The sequence below is a fragment of the Zea mays genome, chromosome 1, assembly GCF_902167145.1.
Source record: "Zea mays cultivar B73 chromosome 1, Zm-B73-REFERENCE-NAM-5.0, whole genome shotgun sequence".
NCBI classification, from domain to species: Eukaryota; Viridiplantae; Streptophyta; class Magnoliopsida; order Poales; family Poaceae; genus Zea; species Zea mays.
Genome location: NC_050096.1, coordinates 288,670,003 through 288,688,682, shown reverse-complemented (window position 1 = coordinate 288,688,682; position 18,680 = coordinate 288,670,003). Strand labels below are relative to the sequence as shown.

General features: G+C 54.9%; 1 protein-coding gene across 1 annotated transcript; it reads right to left on the bottom strand.

Annotated features, from left to right (window-relative positions):
- Positions 1–570: 570 nt before the first annotated feature.
- LOC100274770 (Cytochrome c oxidase subunit 6a mitochondrial) lies at positions 571–3,237 on the bottom strand. The gene is made up of 4 exons (NM_001149056.2): positions 3,097–3,237; positions 2,878–2,984; positions 2,756–2,798; positions 571–955 (listed from the first exon to the last, which is right to left on the bottom strand). Exons 1-4 carry the CDS (start codon positions 3,191–3,193, stop codon positions 918–920), a joined length of 285 nt encoding a protein of 94 aa, NP_001142528.2. The 5' UTR covers positions 3,194–3,237; the 3' UTR covers positions 571–917.
- Positions 3,238–18,680: the final 15,443 nt, after the last annotated feature.

The following is an 18,680-nucleotide window of genomic DNA, read 5'->3' as shown; positions in this document are numbered from 1 at the left end:
GCTGCAGATGGCGCTGCCCTGACTCTGACTGCTTCTGCCAAAAACGATTCATCTGTCGTCGGTACGGCGTTGTTGCGTGGCACAGGATCAGCTGGTGAGTTGCTTGCCAACAGTTTCGCTGCAGGGGCACCTGGAGCAGAGAAGCCTGCTAACAAGACCCAGAAGGCAGGAACCTTCTGATAAAAAAGAACGCATCTCGAGCTGAGAATGCACGATGTTACCCGGGGCAGGGAGAACTCTAGTTCTCCATGCATATTGATTTATCACTACCTTGTACACAGGGCATTTTGACTCGTGTTTTTATTTTTGGGGGTCAGATGTCCTATGATCCTATCACCAAAATGGGGGATGCTACTGCCCGAAGCATTGTTTTCCTAGTGCAGCAATAGAGAGTTTGCAGATGAACGATGAGGTCTCTCTTTCCCTGAAACTACAGTTGATCACAATTTCTGATCCGTTGCTACACAGCTAGAAACCGAAAGCTGGGATTCACAAACACTAGCAATAGAGAACATTAAAATATTACCTTGTCCAACCTACATGTTTACTGGAAAATAAACAAAACAAACCATTACGTTCTGCCTTGATAGAATGATAGTTGATACGGGAAATCATCACGAGCACAGGGTGCAATCTTAAGCCATCAGAATATGATAACAGCTTTTGATAATTGTGATGCCGTTTCCTGACACCGGGCAAGATCAACTTACAGGTGACCATATTTGACGTGGACGGCAAAGAAAAGAAGACAAGACGGTAACAGCTAACACAGTTAAAACCTCACTGTCAATACAAGAGTTTGGTCATTCTTATTTCTTGTTGCAGCAAATAGGTCTCAAGGGAAAAGGAAAATCACTGAAACAACCATATAACTCTTTTAAGCATGCACCAGCTCCTGAATGTGTGCTAATCAGGGCTCAGTGGTGGTCCTTCGTCTCAAACAAGCCATCAGGGCCTGCATTACACAATTGTATGATGTATCAGAAATGGAAAAGCAAAATTCATAATCGATAGCCTGAAGTCTGAAATCACAAATGGAGCTGTTCGGCAGCAAGAAAAGGTTGCTGCTGCTGCATACTCCAGTGTTTCACTGAGAGAGAAAAAAAAGTCCATCTGCTACAGCAGCAGCCGCCGCAAGCTCTGAGCGAACGGCTTCAATAATGTTTACCGTTTGCACCTAACTTAGATGATACAAAAGAACTCTCTGGATTCTAAAAGGCATTTTCCTATTAATATATACAGGAAAGAGCTGCAGCACTTATTGAACAATGATGAAAAACAGTTTGGAGTGAATGCCATCTTTGGCATACTACTGAGTACTGACTACTCAGTTCCAAAAAAAGATGCAATTCTAAGTTTGACTAAATTCATACTAGATAAGCTTCACTAGATTTGCCATGAACTATATTTTCGTATACCTATTTGTAGTCTCAAAACGTTGATACTATTTTCCATAAACTCAGTCAAACTTATGTTAGTTGGCTATGCCCATACCTAGAATTGCATGTTTTTTGGGACCGAGGTAAGACACATTGAACCAGATTACAATGAAGACACAAAAACATTCTTTTCAAGGTATTTTTGGAGTTTGTGAAATAAGGGTGAAAAGAAAGACAGAAAGACACACTTGGCATCATGTTTGAATGTCTCAATTCCGAACACTGACCAGGCTGGGGATTAGATCAACTGTTATCTTTTGTAAGGTGTTGAATGCAGTGGTAACTCAACAGAGTAAATGATCACAGATAAGTGGATAACAAGCAAGCAAATGCTGATCTTCGCAAAATAACCACACTACTATGCTATTCAATCACAAATCAGTTTGGTCATGATGCAGGGCAATCGAGTTCAACTAATATTCCAAAGCAATGTGGGTCGTGTGAAACATTAAATGAATTCTAAAAATTATTGAACAGCCGACAATAATAATAATAATAATAATAATAATAATAATAATAATAATAATAATAATAATAATAATAATAATAATAATAATAATAATAATAATAATAATAATAATAATAATAATAAAAGACTTGGCCAGGGGGGAGAGACATCCCCCTCAGTTTGCCCTTAGGTTTGAGCCAGCCTTCAAACCTGGACTGGTGACAGGGGTTTCCAGACCCACCGAATTCAACAGTCTACCCAGTGTAACTAGGGAGAAGTTGGCGAACAGCCCTAACTAATACTGTAGAAACTTGCTCGATGTTCAAGGCTAACACATCGTTGTCCCTTTCTTGAGACGATGCAAACCCATTTTAGTATACGGTCATACATGACAAGACAACCTCTTGCAGTGTCACACAGGATAAACTAATGAGGCATTCCATCAGAGTATCTATTCCCTAGATAGTTCCTGGCTAGAACAATTATTAACAGATAAAGATAACAATCCCATAGCATGCTCACCTGGTGTTTCAATATTTGTGCAAAACAAAACAACCAAGAATAAGGGAAAAATATAAGATACCAATGTGCACCCTTAATATTATTTGTAGAGCTATCAGACAGATGCATACAATTAGTTAACCAAGACGATAATCCTATACGCAAATAGAGAACTCTGTCAACTAAATACTAGGCTATAATGTCATACAGAGGCCTCTAGTACACAAAGTATTACAGATTAATCCGATGGCATATCACCAAAGCAAGTATTAATCCTGACGCATTTCTTTCAACAAAAGGGAACGGAGCAAATAACATAAAATCAAACAAGCAGCCAAATCGAATTGATGAGGTATACAGTCCATACCCCATGGGAACTCCTTGTTGCGGATGTGCAGATAGGGGTACGCCTGCAACAACAACAAAAAACATTTTAGACTCAGGCCAAATCTAATCAGATATTCCGAGAACTCAAGAGTGAGATCTGACCGGCGGCTCATCGAAGTGGGGGTGGCCCTTGGACAGGTTGTACGCCGCCAGGAGGGTGCAGGTCACGATCCCGGCGTAGGTGATCTTCTCCCACTTGGCCGTCTCATCTGCGAACGCGGAAAGCGAAGGGCCCAGAACCCAGATCAGGATCCGATCGGGTCTCGCAAAAAGAGAAGGAAGGGAACGGGGTAAGCGACCAAGGCGGCAAGATGTACGTACAGGCGTCGTCGTGGACGGAGGAGGACATGCGGCGCCTCAACGGGCCGGCGCGCACCGCCAGCGACCGGAGACCGGATCTCGCCGCCGCCGAAGCCATGGGTGGTGCCGCTGGTTTGGTGGGAACGGGTTGGGCTGCGTCGTTCGTTCCGGGGAGCGTGGCTTCGGCTAGTGCCTTCGCAACCTTCTTTAATCCGCTGGTTTGGTGGGCCGTTTTCTTAGCAATCTGGGCTGTTTTTTGGGCCATGGGCTTTATACTAATTCGACAGCACCTGAACGGCGTTGACCTACAAATATTCGCCGCCTACTAGAACGTTTATTTTTTCCTTGAGTAATGTTTTCCCGTTCCTAGTCGAAAAAAATGTTTCACAACCAAGGAGATTCTTTTTAGGGTTTCTAAGGGATTCTTATTTTCCTAATGTTCCGTTTGGATCATTGGAATTGAATTTTATTCCAATAATAATAATTTATACATATATCAATTAAGCTAATTCGGTTTTATACAAAATATATTTGTATACTATTATTAGCAAGATGTCGGAGATATTTATGTACTATATTTTTATTATAAATGAGTGAGACGAAGAGTGTTATATAAGTTATAGAATATAAACAAATTATACTAATGCACAAAATCATTTCTCATCCTACGCCCCATGAATTTGAGATAGACTTATATCTGAACTTTGGAAAGTGGTGGAATCTCAAATTCCAAACTAAATAAGTTAATTTATTGAGTAAATTCCAATTCCTCTAAAATGAAGGGATCCAAACGCCCCGAAAAAATGTACCAATTTCTCCTGAAAATGGAAATCCCTTAGGTAATCGGACAATATTCAAAGATGTTCTTATAGAAGGGAAAATATCCACCGAGTAAAAAGCACTGTTCGTGGCTTAATTATCAGTGCTCGTTATTTGATAAATAGTTACTCCCTTCGTTCTTTTTATTTGTCGTCGATTATTTCAAAAATGAACTAGCGGACGATAAATATTCAAGAACAAATGTAGTAGTTATTAGTTAGGTAACATTTTGGTCTTTAAAAACTGTTGTGAGCCACCCATTTCTTCTCATGGCCAACACAAGTTCCCTCGGCTGCAAAATTTTCGTCACAGGCTCCACCCTTGCCGGCAATGTCGTCGTGGTCTCCCACTATTCCGTCCTCAAAAAGGACTTGCTTTTGTTTAGTTCAGCTTTTTTTAACGTTCTTCTCTCAAAATCTGGTTTCTTGGAGAATCTGGTTGTGAAGAAAATCTAAATATCCTGAGATTTACATATGAACAAAGATAGATGAGTCTATAGGGTTTAAGATTTATGTCGGTGTTTCGACCCATGGGGTCCCTGGACCGACGAGTAAAATTGTCGCTGCGTGCCCCAGTCCAGATGGGTTGGCGCGAGACGGAACACAAAAGGGGGGAAACCGCGGTTTCGTGTTATCCTGCGCCAGAGTGGGTGCGCTTGCAGTAGGGGTTACAAGCGTTCGCGAGGGAGAGAGGGAGTCCCACGTGACCACCCTCTCGTATGAGGGCCCTGGCCCTTCCTTTTATAGATGCAAGGAGAGGGTCCAGGTGTACAAAGGGGGTGTAGCAATATGCTAACGTGTCCGGCAGAGAGGAGCCAGAGCCCTATGTACATGCCGACGTGGCCGTCGGAGAGGTGCTAGAGCCCTGTGCACGCGGTGTCGTGGCCGTCGGGGGAGCGTTTGAGCCTTGTAGAAGCACAGCTGTCGGGGCTGTCGGGACCTTGCTGACGTCTCCTTGCTTCTGTAAGGGGCTGAGAGCCACCGTCGTCATAGACGCACGCGGGGAGCCATCATTACTTGTTACAGGGGCGAGCCTGGATGGGACGCCGGTCTTGTTCCCCCGTAGTCTGAGCTAGCTAGGGGTAGGGTAATGATGTACCCCCTGCGACGTGGTCGGTCCGAGCCCAAGGTCGGGCGAGGCGGAGACTCCTCCTGAGGCCGAAGCCGGGGTCGGGCGAGGACGCGATTCCACCCGAGGTCGAGGTTGAGGCCGAGCCCTGGGGTCGGGCGAGGCAGAGACCACCTTCCGAGGTCGAGGTCGAGGCCGAGCCCTGGGGTCGGGCGAGGCGGAGTCCACCTTCCGAGGCTGAGGCGGGGGCCAAGCCCTGGGGTCGGGCGAGGCGGAGTCCACCTTCCGAGGCCGAGGCGGGGGCCGAGCCCTAGGGTCGGGCGAGGCGGAGACTTCTCCTGAGGCCGAGGCCCAAGGTCGAGGCAGAGCTTCCTGTGGCGACTGAGGCTGGACTCAGCTGCTATCAGCCACACCCTTGCGAGTGGCACAGCAGTCGGAGAGGGGCGAGCGGCACTATTTTCCTGTCAGGTCAGTCAGTGGGAGGGCGAAGTGACTGCGGTCACTTCGACCTTGCCGACTGAGGCACGCGTGTCAGGATAAGGCGCCAGACGATCCTTGCATTGAATGCGCCTGCGATACGGTCGGTTGGTGAGGCGATTTGGCCAAGGTCGCTTCACTACGAAGCCTTCCCGAGCTGGGCTTCGGGCGAGTCGAGGGTGCGCCCGTTGCTTGAGGAGGCCCTCGGGCGAGGCGTGAATTCACCTGGGACTACTATTCCCGCCCGAGGCTGAGCTCGGGCGAGGCGAGATCGCGTCCCTTGAGTAGACGAAGCTTGACCTGAATTGCGCCCATCATCCTCTACAGTTTGCGCTGATGGTGACTACCAGCCGAGTTTAGGAGTGTTGGGGGTACCCCTAATTATGGTACCCGACAGTAGCCCCCAATCCTCCAAGGGAGTGTTGGTACTCGCTTGGAGGCTTTGTCGCACTTTTTTGCAAGGGGACCGGCCTTTCTTGGTAATATTTTGTTCCGATGGGTGCGCGCGAGCGCACCCGCCGGGTGTAGCCCCCGAGGCCTCGGAGGAGTGGTTTGACTCCTCTGAGGTCTTAATGCCTTTCGTGATGCCTTGGCCGGTATGGTTGTTCCCTCATGCGATCTGATCGTAACCCGGGTGCATGGTCAGGTTCTGACTTTTCAGGCTGGTTTGTTGACGCTGTCAACGGTTTGGCCGGAGCGGGTTTGCGAGAGCAGCCCCCGAGCCTCTGCACAGAGCGAGAGGACGATCAAGGACTGACTCGGCTTTTATCATATGCCCCTTCGTCGCCTTTTCGCAAGGAGGAGGGGGGAAAGCGCCATGTTGCCCTCGGAGGGCGCCGAACATGGTGTCTCTAGTGAGTTGCTAACGGGTGATCCGAGTGGACGCCCGTGCCCCGTTCGATAAGGGTTGGCTAGTGGCCCAGAGGTACGCTCCAAAAGTACCTGCAGGTGATTTGCCAGACCCGGTCCTGTTCGATAGGGTCCGAGGGCTCGATGCCTCCCTCTGATGGGACTCCGTTACAAAATCGCTCCTGTTGGTCTCGGAAATGTCCTAGGGTACCTCGGGAGCGTAGCCTGAGCCTCGACCATGTATCGGACGTACCCAGAGTCATCCCTCGCTCTACGTGCTCTGGGGCGGCTGTCGAACCCTTCGAGGGGCCAGCCTTCGAACCCCTGATCAGTATTGGGCGCGGAGCCCGAGTGTTCTGAGGCGGCTGTCGAACCCTTCCGAGGGGCCAGCCTTCGAACCTCTGATCAGTAATGAGCCTGAAGCCCGAGTGCTCTGGGGCGGCTGTCGAACCCTTCCGAGGGGCCAGCCTTCGAACCCCTGATCAGTAGGAGGGCTCGGGGCCCGCTTCCTTCGCGGAGAAGGATCCCTTTCGAAATATCCCCTTTCCCGGTCCCTGTAGCAAGAGAGAGAAAGGGGAAAAAGAAAAGGATACGAATTTAAACGATGTGGCGCACCTTTTTTGACGCGGCCATCATGGCGGAGGTGAAACGTTCGCCCGCTTCGCCCGCCAAAGGTGTCGCTTGCCCTGCCGCGAAGTTAATGCGACGGGACGGGTGGTTCGCGGGGTGGTCGTTGCGCGAGCCGTTCGAGGGACTGAACACGGGTGCGTCGTCTTCACGCCGTGGGAGAGGGCTCCCCTGCTGCTCTAGGAGGGGACGTGAGCCTGCAGACGATTTGACTGCTGCTTCCGCTCGCCTGCTGCCACCATTACTGTCGGCCCACTTTTGGCCATATCGACCGTCGCGCCTCCTCCCACGGCTGACTGACCCGTGACCGATGTGCTCGGTTGGCACTGTTGGGCCATGCGCAGTGTTGCCTCGAGTCGCGGCACCAGTTCCGTAGTCGAGAAGGCGCGGCATTGGCGCAAGTGGCGGTGTAGTTTTTCGCACGTATTAACCGGCGCGCCGGTTTCATGACGTGTGGGCCTGGGCCTCCATGTTGGATGCGTCGAAGTCGAAGGGGTGCGTCTCCGTGGTGCGGTTGCACGCCACCTGCATGGCGGTCTGCCCTTTCAACCATTGGTTTCAGCGAGGGTGGAGGAGTGCTTGTAACCGTGGGGCAGTTACACGCTCCGCACGCGGCGATTTGGCTTCTTCTGTTCTGGGCCAGCTTGTATGACGTGTGGGACCCAGCCCCCGTGTCGTAGGGGGAGGACCCTGGGGCACGTCAGTGAAGACTTAGTCTGTGACGCCTGAGGACGCGAGTGGGGAGAGCCGCCTTTTAAAAGGGATCGGACCCCCGGGTGGTAGCCATGTCTTCGCACTCCCCTCATGCATCGCATCCTTCCACCTTCCGAGCCCCCGGATGGGGAGCGCCCGCGTTGCCTTCGTCTTGTCGTTGGAGGAGCGCAACCTTACGGAGGTGGGCACCCTTCAGCCATCGCTCGGCTTCAAGGATTTTCATCAAGCAGCCCGGCTGCATTCCCTCACTGATGGTCACCCAGGATGGTGACCACCAGTTCGATGGTGGAGAGAAGCAAGCCGAGCTGCGGCCTCTGCCCCGCCCTCAGCTTCAAGGATCTTCATCATCCTTGCTGCGGCGGGGGGCGAGCTGAGCCGGAGCTCTACCTACCGTATGGGCCAGCGGGCCACCTCTTCCTTCAGCATTCAGGGGAGAGGGCGCTCACCGACCTAGCGGAGGGGGCGGACTTCGACAACATGGGGCCGGTCGGCCGCAGGCGTCGTCAACTCCAGCATGCATGGCTTGCTGGCTCAGCTGGCTCTGGCGCTGCTTCCAGTGCCACCTCCCACCGCTGGGGCAGAGCGTGGCTATCCGTCCGCCGTACGGGCGGCTGTTGCGCCGTGCGCACCGGGGGACCGCCCAAGATGTCGCACGCCGCTAGGGCGGTTCATGTTCTTGGGTTGTCTTGTCCTCACTCCGGCACGACGCCTCTGCGCGAAGGTCGGTGCTCGCCCGTCCGGGAGGACTTGAGTGGGGATCTGCCGGTGGGCAGGTGGCTGCCTGTCATCGATGCTGAGGTGGTGGCAGCCGGAGAAGGTTTCTCCGCCGATGAGACCGTCAGCGCCACCCGCGGACTTACCTCCGGCTCTTTGGCTTCGATAGCTTGTCCTTGCCCCTCGAGTGGGGATGCGGGCGAGGGCCTTGTCGCAGCAGCGTCTGCCCTGAGGTCATCGCTGCTGCTGTTTAGCCGCGCGGAGCGGAGGTCGTTGTCGCTGCTGCTGCAGTGGTCGGCGGCGAGCCACCCGGAGTTTGTCGTCCCGCAGGCCCTCCGATGTGGAGGTTGTTCATACCCGCGGGAGTGGAACCGGAGTTCCGTTTGTAATGGCACCTTGAGTGCCGGTGTTTATTCATTGTGGCTGTCGAGGCATGAACATCTAGGTATTTGAGTGTAATATCGTGTTTCTTCCTCATTTCGAGCACTAGGACTCGCCTGTCTGCTAGCTGAACCGCTTAACCAAATGTGAGTTGCCCTGTGCGGAAGGTGACGAGTGAGGTATCCGTATCCCGGAGGCATAGGAGTCCCTCGGCTCGATCGGCCTTGCCACCCAAGGCTTCTCTTGCTCAGTTAAAGAACCCTCGGCTGCTCTGTGATGAGCCGGAGCCGGAGGCAGCGGTGTTAGCGTGGACAAAGGCGGAGTCAGCTCAGGAAGAAGCTTCGTTGGCCCGGGAGTACGTGGCCTCCCTGGCCGGAGAGGTGCATCAGCGGCGACTGGAGCTTGGCCAGGTCGCCCGCTGGCGAGACCAACCCCGGAGTCAGGCTGCCGAGGCCATGAGCCGGGCTGATATCCTAGGGGACAGCTGGCTGAGGCTACGGAGCGGCCGGTCGAGGTGTTTGCCCGGGCCGGGACCCTTACAGAGACCTTGGCTATGATGGCCCGAGCTTGGTGCTAGTCTCCTCCTTCGAGGTGGAGATCCTTCCGCCCACGTCGCCGTCCGAGTCCGGGCCAGATTCCTCCGAAGGTGGAGACGACGCCGAGGGTGCTGCTGCTCCCTCTGTTGATGTCTGAACCTGCAGGGAGAGTTTGTCTGTAGTGTGCGTATGTTTTCGCGGCCGCCGAGGCCCAAACATACCATTGTCGTGTTGTAAAGCTGCATTTCCTTTCCTCTTGTTTCGAGTATTAGGACTTGTTCGTCGGTAGCAGAATCGTTTATCCGAGCGAGAGTTACTTTTCACGAAAGGTGATGATTGAGGTATCCGTATCCCAGAGGCATAGGAGTCCCTCGGATCGGTCGACCTCGCTGCTTACGTGCACTCTTACTCGTTCGTAGGATTCTATTATCGATATAGTCGAGAAGGCACGAAAATCATTCTGGTAGAAAAGTTTTCAAGCGTTAAGACTTGTTCGGTTGGCAGAATCGCTTATCCGAGCGTGAGTTACTTATCGCAGAAGGTGATGAGTGAGGTATCCGTATCCCAGAGGCATAGGAGTCCCTCGGCTCGGTCGGCCTTGCCGCTTACGTGTACTCCGTCGTTTTCAGGATCTCGCTATCGAAGCAGTCGAAAAGCGCGAAAGATGTTCTGGCAGAAAGACTTTTTCCGAAGAAAATTTTGACGCAGAGGGGGTCCCCCCCTTCTAGCCCCCGAGGGAGGGTCGGGCTTTGCCGAGGCAAGGCTGACCCTTCCTTGACGGTTAGACTTTATTTGTGTATGTATAGAAAACGAGGTATATGAACGACTTGAAAACATCTTAAGGGTAAAAGCGACGTAGCTGTCGGATGTTCCAAGCGTTGCTATAGACCTCGCCTTGATTGTTGGCCAGCTTGTATGTTCCGGGCTTCAAAATCTTGGCGATGATGAATGGCCCCTCCCAGGGAGGAGTAAGCTTGTGGTGCCCTCGGGCGTCTTGCCGCAGCTGAAGCACCAAGTCTCCCACTTGAAGGTCTCGGGGCCAAACCCCTCGGGCGTGGTAGCGTCGCAGAGACTGCTAATATCGCGCCGAGTGTAGCAAGGCCATGTTCCGAGCTTCTTCCAGCTGGTCCAGCGAGTCTTCTCAGCTGGTCTGGTTGCTTTGGTCGTCATACGCCCTTGTCCTCGGGGAACCGTATTCTAAGTCTGTGGGCAAGACAACCTCGGCCCCATAGACTAGAAAGAACGGTGAGAAACCCGTGGCCCGGCTTGGCGTCGTCCTCAGACTACAGACCACCGAGGGTAGTTCCTTCATCCACCACTTGCCGAACTTGTTGAGGTCATTGTAGATCCTCGGCTTAAGTCCCTGCAGAATCATGCCGTTGGCACGCTCCACCTGCCCATTTGTCATGGGGTGAGCCACGGCGGCCCAGTCCACCCGGATGTGGTGGTCCTCGCAGAAGTCCAGGAACTTCTTGCCAGTGAACTGGGTGCCATTGTCGGTGATGATGGAGTTCGGAACCATGAAGCGATGGATGATGTTGGTGAAGAACGCCACTGCCTGCTCGGACCTGATGCTGGTTAGGGGTCGGACCTCGATCCACTTGGAGAATTTGTCGATGGCGACCAGCAGGTGCGAGAAGCCCCCGGGTGCCTTCTGCAAGGGACAGACGAGGTCCAGACCCCACACAACAAACAGGCAAGTGATGGGTATTGTCTGCAGGGCCTGAGCGGGCAGGTGCGTCTGTCTCGCGTAGAATTGACACCCCTGGCAGGAGCGTACAATCCTAGTGGCGTCGGCCACCGCGGTGGGCCAGTAGAAGCCTTGTCAGAAGGCGTTCCCAACGAGGGCTCGAGGTGCTGCGTGGTGACCGCAAGCCCCCGAGTGTATCTCTTGCAATAGCTCCTGCCCTTCGTGATGGATAGGCATCGTTGGAGAATGCCTGAGGGGCTGCGGTAGTAGAGCTCCTTTTCATCGCCCAGTAAGATGAACGACTTGGCACGCCGCGCGAGTCGCCGAGCTTCGGCTTTGTCGAGGGGGAGCTCTCCTCGGTGGAGATATTGCAGGTACGGGGTCTGCCAGTTTCGATTAGGCGTGACCCCATTCCGCTCTCCCTCGACACACAGTGCCTCACCCTCGGCGGCCGAGGCATCCCCGGGCTCGGGCGTGTCGTCGGTCTTGACGGAGGGTTGATGTATGTCTCTGGAGAAGACATCCGGGGGAACCGTTGTCCGCCCTGAGGCTATCTTAGCCAACTCGTCTGTAGTCTCGTTGTACCGTCGGGCGACGTGGTTGAGCTCGAGTCCGTAGAACTTGTCTTCCAGGCGCCGAACCTCGTCGCAGTAGGCCTCCATCTTCCGGTCGCGGCAGTGGGAGTTCTTCAAGACTTGGTCGATGACAAGCTGAGAGTCGCCACGAGCGTCGAGGCCCCGAACCCCTAGCTCGATGGCGATGCGCAACCCGTTAACCAGAGCCTCGTACTCGACCACGTTGTTTGACACCGGGAAATGGAGGCGCAACACGTAGCGGAGGTGCTTCCCGAGGGGTGAGATGAAGAGCAGGCCCGCACCTGCTCCTGTTTTCATCAGCGACCCATTGAAGTACATGGTCCAGAGTTCCGGTTGGATCGAAGCTGTTGGTAGCTGGGTGTCGACCCATTCAGACACGAAGTCTGCCAAGACTTGGGACTTGATGGCCTTCCGAGGAGCGAACGAGATTGTCTCACCCATGATCTCCACCGCCCATTTTGCTATCCTACCCGAGGCCTTTCGGCACTGGATGAACTCCCCTAGGGGGAAGGATGACACCACAGTCACCGGATGAGACTCGAAGTAGTGTCGCAACTTTCGCCGCGTCACAATTACTGCATATAGTAGCTTCTGAATTTGCGGGTAGCGGATCTTGGTCTCGGATAGCACTTCGCTGATGAAGTAGACCGACCTCTGGACGAGCAGTGCATGCCCTTCTTCTCATCTCTCGACTACGATCGTGGCGCTGACCACCTGAGTGGTTACGACTACGTAGATCAAGAGGGCTTCTCCTGCAGCGGGGGGCACCAAGATGGGCGCACTTGTAAGGAGCGCCTTTAAGTTTCCGAGGGCTTCCTCGGCCTCGGGGGTCCAAGAGAAGCGCTCGGTCTTCCTTAAGAGGCGATACAAGGGTAGGCCTCTTTCGTCGAGGCGCGAGATGAAGCGGCTCAGAGCCGCAAGGCATCCCATGACCCTTTGTACTCCTTTCAAGTCTTTGATAGGCCCCATATTGGCGATGGCCGCGATTTTCTCTCGGTTGGCCTCGATGCCCCGCTCGGAGACGATGGACCCCAGGAGCATGCCTCGGGGGACTCCGAAGACACATTTCTCGGGGTTGAGTTTCACGCCCTTCGCCCTCAGACACTTGAATGTCGTTTCAAGGTCAGAGAGGAGGTTGGAGGCTTTTCTCGTCTTGACTACGATGTCATCGATGTAAGCCTCGACCGTTCGGCCGATGTGCTCTCCGAACACGTGGTTCATGCACCTTTGGTATGTCGCACCTGCATTCCTCAAACAAAATGGCATAGTAATATAGCAGTACATGCCAAAAGGTGTGATGAAAGAAGTCGCGAGCTGGTCGGACTCTTTCATCTTGATTTGGTGATACCCTGAGTAGGCGTCGAGGAATGACAGGGTTTCACACCCAGTAGTGGAATCCACGATTTGATCGATGCGAGGCAGAGGGTAGGGAACCTTCGGACATGCTTTGTTTAGACCAGTGTAGTCTACACACATCCTCCATTTCCCACCTTTCTTTTCACAAGCACAGGGTTGGCTAACCATTCGAGATGGAATACCTCTTTGATGAACCCCGCAACCATCAGCTTGTGGATCTCCTCGCCTATGGCTCTGTGCTTTTCTTCGTCGAAACAGCGCAGAGGCTGCTTCACGGGTCGGGCTCCAGCTCGGATATCCAGCGAGTGCTCGGCGACATCCATCGGTTTGCCAGGCATGTCCGAGGGACTCCACGCAAAAACCTCGGCGTTCGCGCGGAGAAAGTCAACGAGCACTGCTTCCTATTTGGGGTCGAGCTCGGAGCCGATCCGGACTTGCTTGGAGGCGTCGTTGCTGGGGTCGAGAGGGACGGACTTAACCGCCTCTGCTGGCTCGAAGTTGCCGGCGTGGCGCTTCGCATCTGGCACCTGCTTGGAGAGGCACTCTAGGTCGGCGATGAGGGCCTCGGACTCGGCGAGGGCCTCAGCGTACTCCACGCACTCCATGTCGCATTCGTACGCGTGTCGGTATGTGGATCCGACGGTGATGACCCCGTTGGGGCCCGACATCTTGAGCTTGAGGTAGGTGTAGTTAGGGACGACCATGAACTTGGCGTAGCACGGTCTCCCCAGCACCGCGTGGTAGGTTCCTCGGAATCCGACCACCTCGAACGTGAGGGTTTCCTTTCAGAAGTTGGAGGGAGTCCCGGAGCAGACGGGCGGATCGAGTTGTCCAAGGGGCTGGACGCGCTTCCCGGGGATGATTCCTTGAAAGGGCGCCGCACCGGCCCGGATCGTGGGCAGATTGATCTGCAAGAGCCCGAGGGTCTCGGTGTAGATGATGTTGAGGCTGCTGCCTCCGTCCATGAGGACCTTGGTGAGCCTGACGTTGCCGATGACGGGGTCGACAACGAGAGAGTACTTTCCTGGGCTCGGCGCGCGGTTGGGGTGGTCGCCTTGGTCGAAGGTGATGGGCTTGTCGGACCAATCTAGGTAGACTGGCGCCGCCACCTTCACCGAGCAGACCTCCTGGCGCTCTTGCTTGCAGTGCCGAGCCGAGGCGTTTGCCACTTGCCCACCGTAGATCATGAAACAGTCGTGGACCTCGGGGAACTCCTCTGCCTTGTTTCCCTCCTTCTTGTCGTTGTCATGGCCTTTGCCCCCTTCCGCAGGGGGCCCGGCCTTATGGAAGTAGCGCCGAAGCAAGACGCATTCCTCAAGGGTGTGCTTGACGGGACCCTGATGATAGGGGCACGACTCCTTGAGCATCTTGTTGAACAGGTTGGCCCCTCCGGGAGGCTTCCGAAGGTTCCTGTGCTCGGCGGCAGCGACAAGATCTGCGTCGGCGGTGTCGCGTTTCGCTTGCGACTTCTTCTTGTCTTTCTTCTTCGTGCCACGCTGGGCGGACGCCTCGGGGATGTCTTCCTGCTGGCGTCCCTAAGGCTGCTTGTCCTTCCGGAAGATGGCCTCGACCGCCTCCTGACCAGAGGCGAACTTGGTGGCGATGTCCATCAACTCGCTCGCGCTGGTGGGAGTCTTGCGACCCAGTTTGCTCACCAGGTCGCGGCAAGTGGTGCCGGCGAGGAACGCGCCAATGACATCCGAGTCGGTGATGTTGGGCAGCTCGGTGCGCTGCTTCGAAAACCGCCGGATGTAGTCCCGCAGGGATTCCCCTAGCTGTTGGCGGTAGCTTCGGAGATCCCAGGAGTTCCCAGGGCGCACGTATATGCCCTGGAAGTTTCCAGCGAAGGCTTTGACCAGATCGTCCCAGTTGGAAATCTGCGCAGGAGGCAGATGCTCCAGCCAGGCTCGGGCGGCGTCGGAGAGGGACAGGGGGAGGTTGCAGATGATGAGGTTATCATCATCTGTTCCACCTAGCTGGCAGGCCAACCGGTAGTCCGCAAGCCACAGTTCCGGCCTTGTTTCCCCCGAGTACTTGGTGATGGTAGTCGGGTTCGGAACCGGGTCGGGAACGGCGCCCGTCGTATGGCCCGGCTGAAGGCTTACGGACCAGGTGGTTCGGGCGAGGGGCTCCGATCCTCCCCACTGTCGTAGCGTCCCCCACGCCTATGGTGGTAGCCTCGGCGCACCTTTTCGTCGAGGCAGGCTCGACAGTCGTGGCGGCGGTGCTCGTTGTCGAGGCGACCCAGGGCTGCAGGTGTCACGTCCCGTGTGCGCCCGGTGTGGATCGAGGCTTCCCGCATGAATCGGGAAGTCGTGGCGCGATGCTCCGGGGGGTACCCTTGCCTTCGGGAGGCAGAGCTCTCGGCCCGTCGGACCGCGACATCTTCCAGGAGATTCTTGAGTTCTCCCTGGATACGCCGCCCCTCGGTGGTGGATGGCTCCGGCATCGCTCGGAGTAGTATTGCCGCTGCAGCCCAGTTCTGGCCGACTCCACTGGAAACCGGGGGCAGCCTTGCCCTGGCATCGTCAGTGATACGGCGCTGGACGTCCTGGGCCTGATGACGCGCTTCTCCTGCTAGTGCTCGGCCTGCCCACTCCTGCTCGATGTTTTGCCGGAGCTGCACAAGTTGTCCTGCTTCCTCGTCGAGCTTGGCATGCATCTCGCGGATTTGCTCGAGCTGTGTGTCCTGACCCCCCGCAGGGACTGGGACCATAGCTAGCTCCCGCAGGATGTCAACGTGAGGCGCAAGCCCAGGGGGATCATCGTCCTCCGGCATACCAAGGTGGTTGCCTTCGTCGTGACCCCCTAGATCGACGTGGAAACATTCGCGACTTGGGCCACAACCTTCGTCGTCAAGGCTGTGGCCATCATCAGAGCAATCGGAGAGGCAGTAGTCACATGCGGTCATGAAGTCTCGCATGGCGCTAGGATTACCGAGCCCAGAGAAATCCCAACCAGAGTCGGGCTCGTCGTCTTCCTCGGAGCCCAGGGGCCCGTAGGTCGAGACGACCGTCAGTCGGTCCCAGGTCGACCACATATGGTACCCCGGAAGGTTAGGATATGCCTTTATGAAAGCGCTCACCGAAGCGGGATCGCTTGGTGGATCGAAGCTGAATCTAAAAGGCACAGGGTGGAAAACGGACGGTACCTCTCGATCGATGGATGGTGACGAAGTCGCGTCGGGGACGAACTGCACCGTTATCTCAGGTACGAGGCTAACGCCCAACAGGCCCTTCGCGAGCGTGCTGGCGTCATCTGTCCGCTTGGGGTTGGCGTGTTGCGGGGAAACGACACTCGTCGTTGTCTCAGGCGCGAGGTCAGCGCCCGACATGTCCCTCGCTAGGGTGCCGGCGTCGTCGACTCGCTCGACAGCCGACGAGGTGCCGCCTCCTGCCTGGCCACGGTTGCCCCGCCTCCTTCTCCTGCGGCGAGGAAGGCGACGGGACAAACCCGGATGCTGCTCTTCCACCATGGGGGGAAAACATCGCCGAGTCCGCCGCCGCCGGGCGGGCTGACGACCGTCGTTGTCGCTGTCGCGCTGTGGGGGAAGGAGTACCATGTCGTAGCTGTCGTCGAGGGACATGAACTCGAGACTCTCGAAACGGAGCAGCGTCCCGGGCTGAAGAGGTTGCTGGAGACTACCTATCTGGAACTTGACGGGAAGTTGTTCGTCGACACGCAGCAGGCCCCTACCTGACGCGCCAACTGTCGGCGTTTCGACCCCGGGGGTCCCTGGACCGACGAGTAAATTGTCGATGCGTGCCCCAGCCTAGATGGGTTGGCGCGAGACGGAACACAAAGGGGGGGACCGCGGCTTCGTGTTATCCTGTGCCAGAGTGGGTGCGCTTGCAGTAGGGGTTACAAGCGTTCTCGAGGGAGAGAGGGAGTCCCGCGCGACCACCCTCCCGTATGAGGGCCCTGGCCCTTCCTTTTATAGATGCAAGGAGAGGGTCCAGGTGTACAAAGGGGGTGTAGCAATATGCTAACGTGTCCGACAGAGAGGAGCCAGAGCCCTATGTACATGCCGACGTGGCCGTCGGAGAGGTGCTAGAGCCCTGTGCATGCGGTGTCGTGGCCGTCGGGGGAGCGTTTGAGCCCTGTAGAAGCACAGCTGTCGGGGCTGTCGGGACCTTGCTGACGTCTCCTTGCTTCCGTAAGGGACTGAGAGCCACCGTCGTCATAGACGCACGCAGGGAGCCATCATTACTTGTTACCGGGGCGAGCCTGGATGGGACGCCGGTCTTGTTCCCCGGTATCCTGAGCTAGCTAGGGGTAGGGTAATGATGTACCCCCTGTGGCGTGGTCGGTCCGAGCCCAAGGTCGAGCGAGGCGGAGACTCCTCCTGAGGCCGAAGCCAGGGTCGGGCGAGGACGTGATTCCGTCCGAGGTCGAGGTTGAGGCCGAGCCCTGGGGTCGGGCGAGGCGGAGACCACCTTCCGAGGTCGAGGTCGAGGCCGAGCCCTGGGGTCGGGCGAGACGGAGTCCACCTTCCGAGGCCGAGGCGGGGGCCGAGCCCTGGGGTCGGGCGAGGCGGAGACTTCTCCTGAGGCCGAGGCCCAAGGTCGGGCGAGGCGGAACTTCCTGTAGCGCCTGAGGCTGGACTCAGCTGTTGTCAGCCTCACCCTGGCGGGTGGCACAGCAGTCGGAGAGGGGCGAGCGGCGCTGTTTTCCTGTCAGGTCAGTCAGTGGGAGGGCGAAGTGACTGCGGTCACTTCGACCTTACCGACTGAGGCACGCGTGTCAGGATACGGCGCCAGGCGATCCTTGCATTGAATGCGCCTACGATACGGTCGGTTGGTGAGGCGATTTGGCCAAGGTCGCTTCACTACGAAGCCTTCCCGAGCTGGGCTTCGGGCGAGTCGAGGGTGCGCCCGTTGCTTGAGGAGGCCCTCGGGCGAGGCGTGAATTCGCCTGGGACTACTGTTCCCACCCGAGGCTGAGCTCGGGCGAGGCGAGATCGCGTCCCTTGAGTAGACGAAGCCTTGACCTGAATTGCGCCCATCAGCCTTTGCAGTTTGTGCTGATGGTGATTACCAGCCAAGTTTAGGAGTGTTGGGGATACCCCTAATTATGGTACCCGACAGTTTAGAAACTAACAAATTCCTTTAATCACAACGATCTGCCGAATTCTATGTTCACATTGACGTGGATGATTTTCATCAAATCAATTCTCACATAAGCGGGCTTAGAAGCAAAGTGTTTGACTGTCAAAACCTGATTGTGACAGCCATAATCTGATTTTAAGGTGAAATAAACACCCACTTAATTTGGCAGGCGCGGCCATCTGAGTACTATCGCCGGACAAGTCTCTCACAGCCTCACAAGCCCTACCCACTTTTAGGGTTTAGGGTCTCTTACAGCCTCGTGAGCCATAAACAGGATAACATGTCATGCGATTTAATGAAAAAAGATACAAGAGAGTTTAATGAAATATATTATAGTTTCATGGGGAATCAAATTTTAGATACATTTTTTCCTAGATATATATTGACATGACATCCTTAAAAACAATGCATGAAACTATCTATTGAAAATGGCCTCACAACCCTATCAAAAAAATTATCTTGGTTGTATGCATGCAAATGCCACATTTCTCATTGTTTTCTAACGTTTCCATTGTCCAGAGCAACTCAAGTCAAATAATGTGACCTTCTAAACAGTCACAAGTAAAGCCGTAACAAGTGTTCTGTTCACATGTCTCATAGTTTGGCATCTTTGTTTGACTGTGATTTAATGATTTTGGACTTGGTACCTGGCAGAATGGCAGGTAATTCT

Excerpts from the sequence above, each read along its gene's own strand:
- LOC100274770 (NM_001149056.2), bottom strand. The coding sequence starts at position 3,193 with ATGGCTTCGGCGGCGGCGAGATCCGGTCTCCGGTCGCTGGCGGTGCGC. Across the intron at positions 2,799-2,877 it reads CCCACTTCGATGAGCCGCCG|GCGTACCCCTATCTGCACAT; the intron begins GTCAGATCTCAC and ends TTGTTGTTGCAG. Across the intron at positions 956-2,755 it reads CAACAAGGAGTTCCCATGGG|GCCCTGATGGCTTGTTTGAG; the intron begins GTATGGACTGTA and ends TGTGTAATGCAG.